Source organism: Muscardinus avellanarius (genome assembly GCF_963383645.1).
Source record: "Muscardinus avellanarius genome assembly, chromosome: 13".
Lineage (NCBI taxonomy): Eukaryota > Metazoa > Chordata > Mammalia > Rodentia > Gliridae > Muscardinus > Muscardinus avellanarius.
In genome coordinates, this window is record NC_137799.1 from 41,782,978 (window position 1) to 41,799,619 (window position 16,642).

Here is a 16,642-nt window from a genome sequence, read left to right on the forward strand (position 1 = left end):
CCTAGTACAGAGTAAGTGCTCAGAAAATGATACCATATCACCCTTTACCCATCCTGTTACATGCTTAGTGTATTAAGAGCCAACAGCAAAGCACGTGCACCAGCAATCCCTGGAGGTCTAGCATTCCAACTTACAGGTTACAGGAATGTGGGCAGTCCTGGCCAGGCTGTTTCTTTCTACAAACCTCACCACAACTATGTGGAATTTCATTTCTGCTCCATTCAGGATTCTTTACCTTGCCTAAAACATACCAGATCAGAGAGTCAATGCTACAAATTTCAAACACAAACAAGATAAATAAAGTCATTTTTACCTATGAAAACACTATTTAGCTAATGAATTTGCTTTATCTAAGAGAAATACCAACTAGATACACCTTTGGAAAATTTGCCCCTAGACTGATAAGGGAATATCTGCAGTAAGGATCAAAAAATAATAAGTGGAGAGGGCTGGAGATGTATTGCAGTGGTACAGCACCTGCTTAATATGTGTAGCCCTGGGTTCACTCCCCAGCACAGGAAGGAAGGGCGAAGAGAACATACAAAATGAAATGATACAAATGCCCTGTATAGTAGGGACTCACCTATTCTAAGGCTATAAAAGGGCTATATTTATAATCAGTGTCATTGTACAAATCTTTACTGTGCATTTCCTTGGACTTAGCAAAAAGGCAAAAAAGAGTAAAACCCGAGGCACAGGACTACTCACTGTCCTGAAGAATTAATCCTCACTTGGCAATTTATACATAAAATGACAGCTGGCCCTAGACTGTGTGTGTGGCCTTTGCACTGTTTCTTTTAGAAATTTTATTCACTTTGGGAATAAAGCCCAGTGACTCCCAAATCTACATTTTCTACTTGCCCTGAACCCTAAGTTTGAATCCCACATATCCAACTGTTTGCTGAACACCTCTGCTTGTGGTTTCAGTCACGTCAAACAGACTTACATATGGCCAGAGTCCACTTCTTCCCTTGGGAACCCCTCCCTTGTCAGGACTTGTTTCTGTCAGTGACACCATCATTGTCAGTCACACACAAAGTCACTGCTGAGTCTTCTTTTTCTTTCCAACTACTTGTCATTTTTTTTTCTTACAGTCCTCACCTATCTCCTCTCCTACTTCTGCTCTGGCTTTGTTACTGGGCAAAACCATTATCTCCAGATTAGATTAGAAAAGCTGCTCTGACTCTGTTTTTTTGATCCAATATAGCATCTTGGTTTTGCTCTAACATTTTTTGATGACTCCACCTCTTTTGAGAGGGAGCACATATTGATACCTGATTCCACCAGTTGGTCAGCTCTGGTCTCAAGCTAAGACCAAGGAGACCAGCACCGCAGCTCAGAAGTAGCACGAGCATGGCTGGCATGATGAAAAGGCCCATCTCCAGAGAGGCTGCCAAGAGCATAAAAACTCAGGATTCTAGCTGTGTAATGAATCACAGGAGCATTGTCTCATAAGACTATTAAAACTTTGATGTCATAGTAACTTCTAAAACAAGCCCAACCAATAGACCACCTGTCCTGGATTGGGAACTCAGGTACAATGCATGAAATAAAAGATGCTCCAGTGTATGTAGATAAACTTACCACAGAAACAAGTGTAGGTATTAGGAACATGTGCAGACACATTCTGACAGGCAGGGCACCTCCAACCACTCTGGCCATCTGTCAAAAAAAGGGAGTAGGCCAAATAAATTTTCTTTCAGAAGCACAAGTAGGGCTGGGGATGTAGTTCAGTGGTAGAATGCATGCTGAACATGCATTAGGACTTGGGTTCAATCCCAGAACCAAATATACAAACAAAACAAATCCACAAGTAATTTTTTTTTTTTTTTTTGCAGTCTGGGGATGGAACCCAGGGGCATTCGACCTCCAAGCTACACCCCCTGCCCTATTTTTTTTTTTTTTTTTTTTTTGGTGGTACTGGGGTTTATGGAAGCCCTTCTACCTCTGGGCTACACTCCCAGACCTATTTTTACATTTTTATTTGGAAACAGGGTCTCCTAAGCTAGCGCGCGCGGCTGGCTTCGAACCTGCGCGATCCTCCTGTCTCTGCCTCCCAAGCGCGGGGATTACAAGCGTGCGCCACCACGCCCGGCCCTATTTTTTATTCTTTATTTTGAAACCGGGTCTCACTGAGTTGCAGAGAGCCTCACTAAGTAGCTGAAGCTGTCTACGAACTGCGATCCTCTGGTCTCAGCCTCCGGAATGCTGGGATTACAAGCGTGTGCCACCACACCCAGCTCACAAGTAATTTTTAAAACTTCAAATCTACAAAAAGTCTCAATCAGTCCAGCATGGTAGTGCACTTGAATCTAAGATCCTCTGGTCTCAGCCTCTCAAATACTGAGATTACAGGTCTGTACCTCCATGCTCTGCCCTTTTCTTTTTTTATTTTGAAACAGGGTCTGCTAAGTTGCTGAGGCTGGCCTTAAACCTGAGAGCCTCTAGTCTTAGCTTCCCATGTGCTGGGCTTATAGGCATGTACCACCACACATGGCTTTGTCCTATTATTTCTTTTTCTCTTCTTTTGTGGTACAAGGGATTTAACCCAGGGGCATTCTATCTCTGAACTACACCTCCAGTACTTTTATTTTTATGTTTTGAAACACGGTCTTTCTAGTTTGCTGAGAATCTCACCTAGTTGCTGAGGCTGGTCCCAAATCTGAGATCCTCCTGTCTCAGCCTCTCAAGTGGTGGGATTACAGGTGTGTACCACCAAGCAGTTTGTGCTACTATTTATTTATTTACTTTGCAGGTCTGGGGATGGAACCCAGGGGCATTCAACCTCCGAGCTGCACCCCTGCCCTATTTTTTATTCTTTATTTTGAAACAGGGTCTCACTAAGTTGCAGAGGCCCTCACTAAGAAGCTGAGGCTGTCCGCAAACCACAATACTCCGGTCTCAGCCTCCCAAATGCTGGTATTATAATCGTGCATCACCGCACCTGGTTTGTCCTATTTTTTTTTTTGGTGGTACTGGGGGTGGAACCCAGGGGCTTTCTACCTCTGGGCTATACTCCCAAATCTATTTTATATTTTATTTGGAAACAGCGTCTCAGTAAGTTGCTGAGAGCCTCACTAAGTAGCTGAGGCTGGCTTCAAACTTGTGCGATCCTCCTGTTTCAGCCTCCCAAGTGCGGGGATTTCAAGCATACACCGCTACGCCTGGAGTGTCCTATTATTTTTAATGGCAACATTTTTTTAATCTTGGCTTGCAAAATAAAGGATGAAATACATGCATGTAGAAATCTCCAGATGCTTCAAATTATAGAGCCAGAGTTCAGAAACCATATTATTAGTAATCTATATTGTATTATGTATAATTCTAGTGTACTTTGGAAAAAGCCTATGATGGACTCTGGAGAAAATTTGTGAAAGGCAAAAATAACTTCAACATCTTGAGGAAAAATTAAACAACTGTTTTGCATAAAGTTTTAAAGAAAACTATATCCTTGAATAAAGGCTTACATTTTCAACCAAAGTGACCCATTTTATTATGCCCTAAATATTTTAATATTGTTATGGTAGCCAAGTATAGCGATGCACACTTGTAATCCCAGTACTTGGGAGGTTGAGACAGAGGATTACAGGTTCACGGCAAGCCTCAGCTACTTTGTGAGTCCCTCTGCAACTTTGTAAGACCCTGTTTTGAAAATAAAAAATAAAAAAAATTAGGCTTGGGGTGTAGCTAAGAGGTAGAATGTCTCTGGGTTCAATCCACCCACACATACATACATACTATACATACATACATACATACATACATACATATATGTTTATGTATATGTATAATATTGAGAGTTATGTTTAGCTAGTTTATTTAAGATCTATAGGTTAGCTTGGTGTGGTGGCACAAGGTTGTAATCCTAGTACTTGGAAGACTGAGATAGGAGGAACACAGGTTTGAGAAGTCTCAGCAATGTACCAAGACTCAAAAATCAAGTCAGACTTCTTCCTTCACTCCTTCTCCCTCACTCCCATCCTTTTTTGTTTTGTTTTGTTTTAGTACTGGAGATTGAATCCAAGGGCATTCTTCCTCCAAGCTATATCCTCAGCCCAATTTTATTTTTTGTTTTGAAACAGAGTCTTGCTAAGTTGCTGAGTCTCACTACTTGCTGTCCTCAAATCTACGATCCTCTTGTCTCAGCCTTCCAAATACTGGGATTACAAGTGTGGGCTACCATACCCAGCTGAGTGAGATCCTGTTTCAAAACAAAAAAATAAAAATGTTTGGGGGTGTAAGTCAGAAGTAGAATGCCCAGGGTTCAAACTCTAGTAACACACACACACACACACACACACACACACACACACACACACACACACACTTTCACTTACTCTTTCTCTCTAGATTATTTCTAGTCATTTGAATCATGTGATAAAAAGCAACATACTCTCCATGCAGATTATTTAAGAGGTACCAGATAGTATTTTTAAAGCTAGCTTATAACCTGAACCTACCAAACAGGTGAGAACTACTGCTCAGAAGAGAACTGACCTGCATGAGATGCTGGAGACCTCGCCCACTTCTTTATGCAGTTCAGATGAAACACATGGTAACAGCTCTGGCAACTCCACACTGGGGCTGTGACACGAACCAATTCACAGCACACCATGCACTCATATTTTTCTGTGGTTAGCTGTTCAACTAGAGAACCTGTTTAAAAAGTAAAACATCAAAGATAAAGAAAACCATGCTTCACTTTAGTCAAGCAAGTACTGGCAAGGTGTTCAGAAGACTAAACAGACTTTATGGGGTACCTGATTTTAAAGGCAGTGGCTACTCACTTTGGGGCCAACAGGTGGCAGGAATATGCTGAGGCAGAGGACACAGGAAGGAGGCACTTAGGCGGAGGTGCCTGTAATATTTTTTTGGTACTGGGGATTGAGAGCATTCTACTTCTGAACTACACCCTGAGCCTTATTTTATTTTTTTATTTTTTTGGTGGTACTGGGGTTCCTGGAAACCCTTCTACCTCTGGGCTACACTCTCAGACCTATTTTTATACTTTCTTATTTGAAAACAGGGTCTCTTAAGCCAGTGCGACTGGTTTCGAACCTGCACGATCCTCCTGTCTCCACCTCCCAAGCACAGGGATTACAAGCGTGGCTACCATGCCTGGCTATTTTTTTATTTTTTATGGGCCTGGGGATGGAACCCAGAGGCATTCAACCTCCAAGATACACCCCCTGCCCAATTTTTTTTTTATTCTTTATTTTTGAAACAGGGTCTCACTGAGTTGCAGATGGCCTCACTAAGTAGCTGAGGCTGTCTGTGAACCGCGATCCGCCAATGTCAGCCTCCCAAATGCTGGAATTACAAGCGTGGGCCACCACACCTGGCTTTATTTTTTATTTTGAAAAGTCTCACTAGAGCTGGCCGTGATGGTACATGGTTGTAATCCCAGCATTTGGGAGGCCGAGACTGGAGGATTGCAGTTTGTGGACAGCCTCAGCTACTTAGCGAGGCTCTCTGCAACTTAGTGAGACCCTGTTTCAAAATAAAGACTAAAAAATAGGACAGGGGATGTACCTTGAGGTCAAATGCCCCTGGGTTACATCCCCAGACCTGGGGGGAAAAAGTCTCGCTATAAATTGCTGAGATTGGCTTCAAACCTGCAATCCTGTGTTGACCTCCCAAGAAGTAGTATTACAGGTGCACACCACAATGCATGGCTCATACTATTTTATATGTGAAGAAACTGAAGCTCACAGAAAACAGATCACTTATCCCAGGTCATATAATTTAACTCTTGTCTTCATCATTCTATAATATTGGCTTTCCAAAGATTACTTACTTTTTCTCTTTTGGTATGTGTATGTGGTACTCAGGATTGAACCCAGAGGCATTTTATCTTCAAGCTCTATCTCCAGCCTATTTTCTTTTTGTGTGTGTGTATATGTGTGTGGTACTGGGGATTGAACCCAGGGGCATTCTACCTCTGAGCCACACTCCCAGTCTTTTTTAATTTTTTGTTTTGAAACAGGGTCTTGCTGGGTTGTTGAAAGACTCACCAAATTGCTGAGACTGGTCTTGAACCTGGGATTCTTCTGTCTCAGCCTCCCAATTGCTGGCATTTCAGGCATGCTCCACCACATCCAGCTAGATTATTTTCTGATTATTCAATTTAATATCAAAAGAAATAAGAGAAGCCAGGTGTGGTGGGGCATGCCTGTTTCAAAAATAAAAAAATAAGCCAGATGTGGTGGTGTACATCTGTAATCCCAATACATGGGAGACTGAGACAGGAGGACTGCAGATGTGAAGCCAGCCTCAGCAACTTAGGGAGGCTCTTGGTAACTTAGCAAGACCCTTTTACCAAATAAAAAATAAAATAGAAGTGGGGGTATAGTTTGAAAGTAGAATGCCCCTGAATCCAAACCCCAGTACCACATCATCATCATCACTGGGGGTTGTAGCTCAGAGTTAGAATGCCTCTGAGTTCAATCCCCAGTACTCCCCTACCACACACAAATAAAAGGAAGAGAGAGAGAGAGAGAGAGAGAGAGAGAGAGAAGAGAAGAGAAGAGAAGAGAAGAGAAGAGGAGAGGAGAGGAGAGGAGAGGAGAGGAGAGGAGAGGAGAGGAGAGGAGAGGAGAAGAGGGGAGGGGAGGGGAGACAGACATAGAGAAAGAAATAGAACACTCTAATAGTATGTTAGCAGGGTCAGGGCTGTGTCTACCTTGCTTAATTTAGCATTTCCAGTGTCTAGCATATACAAAATGCTCAATATTTGTTGAATAAAATTAAAATGTAAACAAAAAGATGTAATAAGACAGAGTATTGAACATATTTAAGAATACTACAAGCTGGGCATGGTGGCACACGCTTGTAATCCCAGCATGTGGAGGCTGAGATAGTAGTATTGTGGTTCAAGGACAGCCTCAGCTACTTGGTGAGGCCCTTTGCAACTCAGTGAGACCCTACTTCAAAATAAAGAATAAAAAATAGGGCTGGAGGCGTAGGTCGGAGGTAGATGCTCTTGGTTTCCATCCCCAGTACTGGGAAAAAAAATACAATGATTTGTTGTTTCAATTTTTACTCTGAATATATACACATATATATTTTTTTCTTTTTTCGGTGCTGGGCATGGAACCCAGGGGCATTCTACCTCTGAGCTACACCATCAGTCCTATTTTTTATTCTTTATTTTGAAATAGGGTCTCACTGAGTTACAAATGGCCTAAGTAGCTGAGGCTGTCTGCGAGCCACAATCCTCCTGTCTCAGCCTCCCAAATGCTGAGGTTACAAGTGTGCACCACCACGCCCAGCTGATAGTCTTTTAAATTTTACTATTTCTCTTATTCATCAAGTTTATAGCTTGTTAATAAATATTGTTTTTAAAATGCTGCTTTACAATCCAGTTGCAGTGAAATCCGATCACTAAGATGTACACATACACAGAGATGTGGTGATGGCTGGCAACTCTGACTAACCCACATATTACTGCCAAGTTCTTTCCAAAGGCTTTCTCTCTCACATCCCACATTCAATATGTCAGCAAATCCTGTGGGTTTGACTGTCAAAATACATATGGAATCCAATCTCTGCTGTTCTCACTCTGGTCTAAGCCACTTTCAGCTTACCTAGATTATTCCAATAGCTTCCTAATAGACATCCTACTTTATTCTGATAACAGAAGCCAGAGGAAATCAGTTAAAATACAAATTAGGTGATGCTACTCCAAAACTTGCCAATGGTCCTACCCTCAAATGCCTATAAAAGCCAACGTCCTTACAGTGCCTCGGTCCTCATGCGATTCCTTTCCCTATGTCACTACTCTGAGTCACACTATCCTGCCTGATGGCCTTTTTTTTTTTTTGGTGGTACTGGAGGTGGAACCCAGAGGCTTTCTACCCCCGGGCTATACTCCCAGGCCTTTTTTTTATATTTTATTTGGAAACAGGGTCTCACTAAGTTGCTGAAAGCCTCACTAAGTAGCTGAGGCTGGCTTCGAACCCGTGCGATCCTCCTGTTTTGGCCTCCCAAGCGTGGGGACTACAAGTGTGTGCCACCACACCTGGCTGCCTGATGGCCTTTACACTTGGTGTTTCTCTGCTTATTTTCCTCTAGACATTTGCAGTTTAGTGTCTCACTCCTTTCAGGCGATTACTCAAAACTGACTCAAGCAGTGGGGAAGTGTTACAGTTTTAAACAATGTGATTAGAAAATGTTATGGTTTGGATCTTAGAGGTCCCCCAAAAGCTCAGGTGTGGAAGGTTTGATTCCCACCTGATGGTGCTACTGGGAGGTGGAGTCTCTTGGAGGTGGGGCCTAGTTGGAGACAAGATACTGGGGGCATGCCCTTGAAGGGTTATTAAATCCCCAGCCCTTTCTCTTTATTTCCCAGGGATCACAGTGGGCAGTTCTGCCCTACCACGTGCTCCCTGCCATGCTCATCTGCCTCACCAACAGCCTCCAAACAAGGAAGCCAACTACTGAAGCCAACTACTGAAAATTCTGAAACTGTGAGCCAAAATAAAATCCTTCCCCTTAAAACTGTTAATCCCAGGCATTTTGTCACAGTGATAAAAAGATAACATAGGAAGGCTTCTCTAATGTGATTAAGTTTGGAGGAGCATCAAATCTGTATGACTATGTGATTTTTCTGGAACAGCATTCTGCTTCACAGATGCTGCAATAGAATAAAGCAGACTTTTTCAGGAATAAAATTCTGCCAAAAGGCTTGGCAGAGAATGCTACTTTATATGTTTTATATGGTAAGATCTAGCTTGAAGAGAGAATGAGGAGCAGGAAGATGACAAAACTGGCAGTAAGTACAAGAGACTGAGCACCACCAGGACAAGAGGTTATGGTCAGGAAGTAGAATATAAGACCTTAAGATTTCAGTGATGGGGGATCTCTTGTGTAGTTCCCTGAAAGTGTGTATAGAGGTGAAGGTCTCTGTAACAGAGAAGATCAAAGACCATAAGGATGACAATGTCTGTATGATTACTAGAGTCGCACAGAATAGCAGGTTTTATGGCACATCATTCTCAGATGTAAGCATTGTTGAGTCTGGATTTAAGCTGGGTATGGTGGCCCACACTTGTAAACCCAGCATTTGGGAGGCTAAGACTAGAGGATCGCGGTTTGCGGACAGCCTCAGCTACATAGTGAGGCCCATGCAACTTAGTGAGACCCTGTTTCAAAATAAAGAATAAAAAATAGGTCAGGGGGTGTAGCTCGGAAGTCGAATGCCCCCGAGTTCCATCCCCAGTCCTGAAAAAGAAAAAGAAAAAAAAAAAAAAAAAGAAAAAAACTTGCAGTTTGGCCACAAAGCCCATGTAAAATTGGGGCTGAGGAAAGTGCAGTTGTTAGAAAGATTCTGACCACTAAACAGAAGTTAAGAACTTTATATGGAGAAAATATGAAAGATGTCTTGAGAGTATATGGGAAATCAGTAATATCCCTTGCCAGAAAGGGATCAATTTAAAAACAGGCTCTGTGGACATCCTGCTTGCTTGAGGTCAGCTAGGAAGTCATTTCCCCAGGACTTGGTTCACTGTGCTCACTCACCAGGCCACCCAAGGGCTGCTGCAGCCCAAAGGAGTCTGGCTATTACTAGAGGTGGCGACAGATCTTGGCATCATTCATGGAGTGATGGTTGTGCAGGAATGCAGGCTGCTGGAGTTAAGGGGTAATGGAGATTTCTACCAAGATTTCAAAAGAAGGCCTGGGAGGCCAGAACACAAGTAGGCTCTATAACGGCAATTTGTGAAGCTGTGAGAGTGGAGCCAAAGCCAAAATGGAGAGCCCAGGAATTAAGAGATGCCAAAAACTTGGACCATCTACTGAAGGCTGCAAGCTATGGGTAGTAGAGTCAGGCCAAGAAGAGCAGCCACACCAGCTTCAACTGGCAAGGCCATATGGAGGGGATGCCAGAGCCCCTTGGAAACTGTTTCTCACCACTGGTACCCAGTTGCCAGACATACACCTACAAGATTCAATCCTGTATTTCAGTCTGGATTTCAGTCTCACTTTGGTCCCATCTCTTCTTTTATTTCCCTATTCCTTCCTTTTGGAATGCAAATGTTTACTGTGTCATTATATGTTTAAAGTATAAATCTTGTTTTCTTATTTTTATTATTATTATTATTATTTTATTTATTTTTTTTTTTTGGTGGTACTGGGGTTCCTGGAAGCCCTTCTTCCTCCGGGCTACACTCCCAGACCTATTTTATATTTTTTTGAAACAGGGTCTCTTACGCCAGCACGGCTGGCTTCGAACCTGCGCGATCCTCCTGTCTCCGCCTCCCAAGCGCGGGGATTACAAGCGTGCGCCACCACGCCCGGCGTAAATCTTGTTTTCTTAAAGGGGATAAAAACCAGAAGTTTGCCTTGAGTCTCAGAGGTAATTTTGGACTTGGACTTTTGAGAGATGCTGCAACTGTTAAGACTATAGAGACTCTTCGGCAGATGTTACAGTTTGAATTTAAAAAGTCCCCCAAAGGGTGTAGCTTAGAGGTAGTATGCCCTTGGGTTCCATCCCCAGTACTACCAAAAATAAAAAAGTCCCCCAAAGCTGGGTGTAGTGGCACATGCTTGTAATCCCAGGAGGATCGCTGGTTCAAAGTCAGCCTTGGCAACTTAGCAAGGTTCTCAGCAACTCAGTGGACCCTGTTTCCAAATAAGAAATAAGATTAGGCTACGAGTATAGCTTGGAAGTAGAATACCTCTGGGTTAAATCCCCAGTACCAAAAATAAAATGTCCCCTGAAGCCATGTATTATGGCACACACTTGTAATCCCAGTACTTAGGAGGCCGAGACAGGAGGATCATAGGTTCATGGTCAGCTTCAGCAACTTACCAAGGTCCTCCTCAGCTTAGTACTTATAGTCTGAGACGGGAAAATGGCAGGTTTGAGGACAGCTTCAGCAAGTAGTGAGACCCCGTTTCCAAATAAAAATAAAATAGGGCTGGGGTGCAGCTCAGAGATAGAATACCTGGAGTTCAATCTGCAGAATTAAAAGAGAGAGTGGGGGAGAGAAAGAGAGAGGAAAAAGAAATGAAAATAGGGAAAATGGAACATGCTCTTCCCATCTTCCAAAACTAAGAGAAGTGGGATAAAGGAAAACAGTCTCAGCCAGGCATGTAGGTGTGTTGGCACACTTTTGTACTTGGAAGGCTGAGGAGGACCACAGGTTCAGCCTCAGCAAAGAAGTGAGACTCTTAGCAACTCAGCGAGACTTTGTTTCAAACTAAAAATAAAATAGGGCCGGGGTGTAGTTCAGAGGTAGAATGCCCGTGGGTTTAATGCTCAGTACCACCCCCCCCCCAATAATAAAAACCAGTCTCTATGACACTATAAGGAAAGTAACTGAGAAGGCTATAAGTCAAGTAGGAACAGAAGCCTGGCAGAAACATATTAAAGATAAGATAAAGTGAATTTTGTTACCACTGAGTGAGGGATCTAAATAGTCTGGAGAGAGGCACTAGGATCTTTCAGTACAGGATGAGAGCAAAGATTATGCTCAGATAATATATTGGGGTCTTATATTGGGGTCATCCTCTTTCCATTTCAATCAAATTTTTTTCCCACACCACTCAACCAGAGGTGCTATTATCAAGACCAATAACCAATATGCAGCTGTCATTTTTCTGGACAATCAGTACCATATGGCACAAATAACCACTTCTCTCTCCTTCAATCTTTTTCCTCACTTATGATTTAGAATATGATTCACTTCCTAGCTCGATGCTCCTCCTTATCCATCTTCTTTGTTGGATCTCCATCTTCCAACCTTGAAATACTGGCGTAGCAATGTTCAGTCCTCACATTATTTTTCTCTAACTATACACACCTCCTCTAGTCCATTAAATACTATCCTTATACTGATAATTCCCAGATTTATTTATTATTTATTTTTATTTTGGTACTGAGGATTGAACCCAGAGACATTCTACCTTTGAGCTATACCCCCAGCCCAATTATTTATTTATTTACTTATATTTATATTTATTTATTTAGTGGTACTGGGGATGGAACCCAGGAGCTTTCTACCTCTGAGCTACACGCCCATACCTATTTTATATTTTATTTGGAAACAGGGTCTAACTAAATTGTTGAGAGCTCACTAAGTAGCTGAGGCTGGCTTCGAACCTGTGCGATCCTCCTATCTCAGCCTCCCAAGTACTGGGATTACAACCATGTGCCACCACGCCTGGCTAATGTTTTACTTCTTACTTGGAAACAGGGTCTTGCTAGGTTGACTTGGGGATTTTATTTATTTTAAAATGGGGTCTCTGCCAGGCAAGGTTGGTGCACACTTGTAATCCCAGTATTTGGGAGGCTGAAACAGAGGAATCACATTTCACAGATAGCCTCAGCTACTTTGTGAGGCCCTTTTCAATTAAGTGAGACCCTGTTTTAAAATAAAGAATACATTCCGGAGGCTGAGACCGGAGAATCGTAGTTTGCGGACAGCCTCAGCTACTTAGGCCCTCCGCAACTTAGTGAGACCCTGTTTCAAAATAAAGAATAAAAAATAGGGCAGGGGTGAAGCTCGGAGATCAAATGCCCCTCGGCTCTATCCCCAGACCGGCAAAAATAAATAAATAAAATAAAATAAAATAAAGAATAAAAAAAAAATAGGGCTGGAGGTGTAGCTCAGAGGTAGAATGCCCCTGAGTTCCATCTCCAGTACTACAAAAATAAATAAACAACAACAACAAAAAAAACAGGGCCTAAGTTGCAGAGGTTTTCGCTAAGTTGCCGAGCCTAGCTTTGAATCTGTGATCCTTCTGTCTCAGGCTCTCAAGTACTGAGACTACAAGCATGTACCACCATCCCTGGCTAAATATCATTATATTATATCCAATGCTCTACTTAACCTACCCATTCGGAAGTCTAATAGGCAACTCATATTTAACCAAATTCTTCATTTTTCCTGAATAAAAACTAAACAAAAAAAAAAAAAAGAAAGAAAAACACTTTTTTCATCAAGGTAGGACAAACTGTCACAGATGGGAAGTAACTAAGGAGATATGACAAATAAAATGTGGTATACTGGATTGGATTCTTGAAAATAAAAAAAATAGTGGAAAATGGTGAAATCCAAATAAAGTCTAGAGTTGAATTAATACTATTTTGCCAATGTTAATTTCTTAGTCTTGACAAAGGTTCTCTGTTTACGTAAGATGTTAACATTAAACCCAGCATGGTGGTGCATGCCTATAATCCCAGTACATGGGAGGCTGAGACAGGAGGATCCCACATTTAAGGGCAGCTTCAGTAATTTAATGAGGCCCTCAGCAACTCAGTGAGCTCCTGTATCAAAATATAAAATAAAAAGGGCTAGGAATGTAAGCTCAGTGGTAGAGAACACATGGATTCATTCCCTAGTACCATATAAACAACACACACATACAGACATAAACACACACACATCGGGAAAGCTGGGTGAAGGATATTTGAGAATTCTTTGAACTATCATCGCAACGTTTCTATAAATCTAAAATTATAAATGGAAAAGTCTTATAAACACCTGACCTGAAAGTATACTCAGTGGTAGAATGCTTGCTTAGCATGCCCGAAGCCCTGAGCAAAAAATAAAAATAATATAAAAAAAAAAACGTCTTTTCCTCTCTCAGGCTTCACCTTCAGAAGATGGCAATTCCATTCTTCTAGACTGTCCCAACACAAAACCCTTGGCTTCATTCCCAACTCTGAGGTATTCTCTTGTATCCAATATCTAAACTGTCTGCAAATCTTATCAGTTCCACTCTCCAAATACACCCAAAGTCTCATCAATTCTTATCTTTCCACCTCTAGTACTCCAGTTCAATCTCCCGTCATTTCCTACCTGAATTACTAACTAACCCAAACTTATCCCATGTCTTCCTTAGTCTATTCTCTACACAGTACTTTGAGTGATCATTTTAGAAAGATCGAGCCATCCCTCTTACTTTCGAGCAGCCTCTCCTCTTACTCAGAACCAAATCTAAGGGCTTCACACAATCCAGCTCCTACTAGTTATGTGACTGCCACTCCTGTCCCTCTTCATTGTCCATAATGCCCCTCTCTCCTCTTAAATTTGCTTCTCCCTCTGCCTGGAATGCTCATCCCGAGAGGCACACGGAGGCTTCAGCACTACATTCTGGTGTCAAAATGGGTATGGTGTTGCACCCTTGTAATTCCAGTACTTGGGAGGCTGAGACAGGAGGACCAGGTTTGTGGCCAGCCTCAGCTACTGATGAAGCCCTCCACAACTAGTAAGACCTCTGTTTCAAAGAAAATGTTTCCTTATGGGCTGGTGATATAGCTCAGTGGCACAACACTTACGTGAATGAGGACCTGGGTTTGACCCCCATCATCAAAGATATCAACTCACCTAAAATAGCAGAAAATCTCTTGTCTTTGTGTGTGTGTGTGTGTGTGGTGCTGGGAATTGAATTCAGGGGCATTCTACCTCCAAGCTACACCCCAGACCTATTTTTTATTCTTTATTTTGAAAAGGTCTCAGAGTTGTGAAGAGCCTCACTAAGTAAGTAGCCGAGGCTGGCTGTGAACCTGCAATCCTCCAGTCTCAGCCTCCCAAGTACTGGAATTACCACCAGGCCTGGGTCTATCTCTGTCCTTTGTTTGTTTGTTTGTTTGTTTGGTGGTGCTGGGGCTTGCCCCAGGGGTGTTCTACTTCTGAGTTATACCCAATCCTTTTTTTTTTTTTTATTCTCAAACAGGATCTAAGTTGCAAAGGGCCTAAGTTGCTGAGGCTGGCCTTGAACCTGTGATCCTCCTGTCACAGGCTCTTAAATACTGATATTACATACACTGCCATTTTCTGGATTGAACCCGGGGGTGTTCTACTCCTGAGCTACACCTTCAGCCATTTAGTTATTTATTGTGTGTGGTACTGGGGATTAAACCCAGGGGCATTCTACCTCTGAGGTATACCCCCAACTCTATTTTATTTTTTATTTTGAAATGGGGTAGGTCTTACTAGGTTGATGAGTTTCACTGCTTGCCGAGGCTATCCTTGAACCTGTGATCCCCGTCTCAGCCTGCTAAATTACTGGGATTACAGATATGCACCATCATGGCTGGCTTATTTTTTGTTTCTGAAACAAGGTTTTGTTACGTTTGTTTGTTGACACTGTCCTCGATTCTGCAATCCTCCTGTCTCAGCCTCCCACATGACTGGGATTACAAGCATGTGCCATCATGTCTGGCTACACTCTGTCCTCATAATCTAGTGTGTGTGTGTGTGTGTGTGTGTGTGTGTGTGTGTGTGTGTGTGTGGTGGTGGGGGTACTGGAGATAGAACCCATGGGCATTCTACCTCCAAGCTATACCCCCAGCCCTATTTTTTATTCTTTACTTTTTGAAACAGGGTTTCACTGAGTTGCAAAGGGCCTAAGTAAGAGCTGAGGCTGTCTTGGAACCCTGATCCTCCTTTCTCAGCCTCCCAAATGCTGGGATTACAAGCGTACATGACCACACCTGGCTTTGCTCTGTATTCTTTTAGCCCTTGTTACCACCTGACATATTAAATATTAAAGTGTTTTCTGCCTGTCTTCCCTACCAGAATGTAAACATTCATAGCATTCCCTGCGCTGAGAACAGTGCTTGATATATAGTATAGTCAGCCCTCCATATCCATGGTTGTATATCTGTTAATTCAAGCAAACATAATTTTAAGTTTTTTGTTTTTTTAAATTTTTTTCTGGTACTGAGGATAGAACCCAGGGGAATTCTACTCCTAAACTATAACCCCAGCCCTATTTTTTATTCTTTATTTTGAAACAAAGTCTCACTAAGTTGTATTAGCTGAGGTTGGCCATGAACCTGCAATCTTCCTGTCTTAGCCTCCCAAGTACTGAGATTACAAGTGTGTGCTTTGCCTGGCTTTTTTTTTTTTTTTTTTAATTTGGTGCAGAGGTTGGAAACCAGGGACATTCCACCTACAAGCTACACTCCCAGCCCTATTTTACTTTATTTTAGTTTGAAACAGGGTATCAATAAGTTGTGAATGGCCTCACTAAGCTGCCAAGGCTGGCCACAAATCTGTGATTCTCTTGTCTCAGCCTTCCCAATACTGGGATTACAAGTGTGCACCACCATGCCTGGATTTTTTTTTTTTAAAAGATGGTCTCGTGCCGGGCATGGTGGTACACGCTTGTAATCCCCGTGCTTGGGAAGCAGAGACAGGAGGATCGCGCAGGTTCGAAGTCAGCCTTGCTGGCTTAAGAGACCCTGCTTCCAAATAAAAAAATATAAAATAGGTCTGGGATGTAGCCCGGAAAAGGGTTTCCAGGAACCCCAGTACCACCACACACACACACATAAAAAAAATGACGGTCTCGCCGGGTGTGGTGGTGCACGCTTGTAATCCCAGCATTTGGGAGGCTGAGACCTAAGGATCGTGGTTCGCAGCCAGCCTTGGCTACTTAGTGAGGCCCCTTGCAACTCAGTGAGACCCAGTTTCAAAATAAAGAATAAAAAATAGGGGTGGGGGGTGCAGCTTGGAGGTAGAATGCTCCTGGGTTCCATCCCCAGTACCACAAAAAATAAAAGAGGGTCTCCCTCTTTTGGGAGGCTGAAATTGGAGGATTGCAGTTGGTGGACAACCTCAGCTACTTAGCGAGGACCTCCGCAACTTAGTGAGACCCTGTTTCAAAATAAAGAATGAAAAATAGGGCA

General features: G+C 42.5%; 1 protein-coding gene across 1 annotated transcript in view; it reads right to left on the reverse strand.

The window, feature by feature from the left end:
• The window catches only part of NFX1 (nuclear transcription factor, X-box binding 1), a gene marked incomplete at both ends in the record, with an annotated part of 77,126 nt that overhangs the window by 54,447 nt on the left and 6,037 nt on the right, over positions 1-16,642 (reverse strand). The window contains 3 exons of the mRNA XM_080708519.1: positions 135-240; positions 1,585-1,662; positions 4,498-4,656. Of these exons, the coding sequence (XP_080564645.1) occupies positions 135-240; positions 1,585-1,662; positions 4,498-4,656 (343 nt within the window). The remainder of the gene's footprint in view (positions 1-134; positions 241-1,584; positions 1,663-4,497; positions 4,657-16,642) is intronic.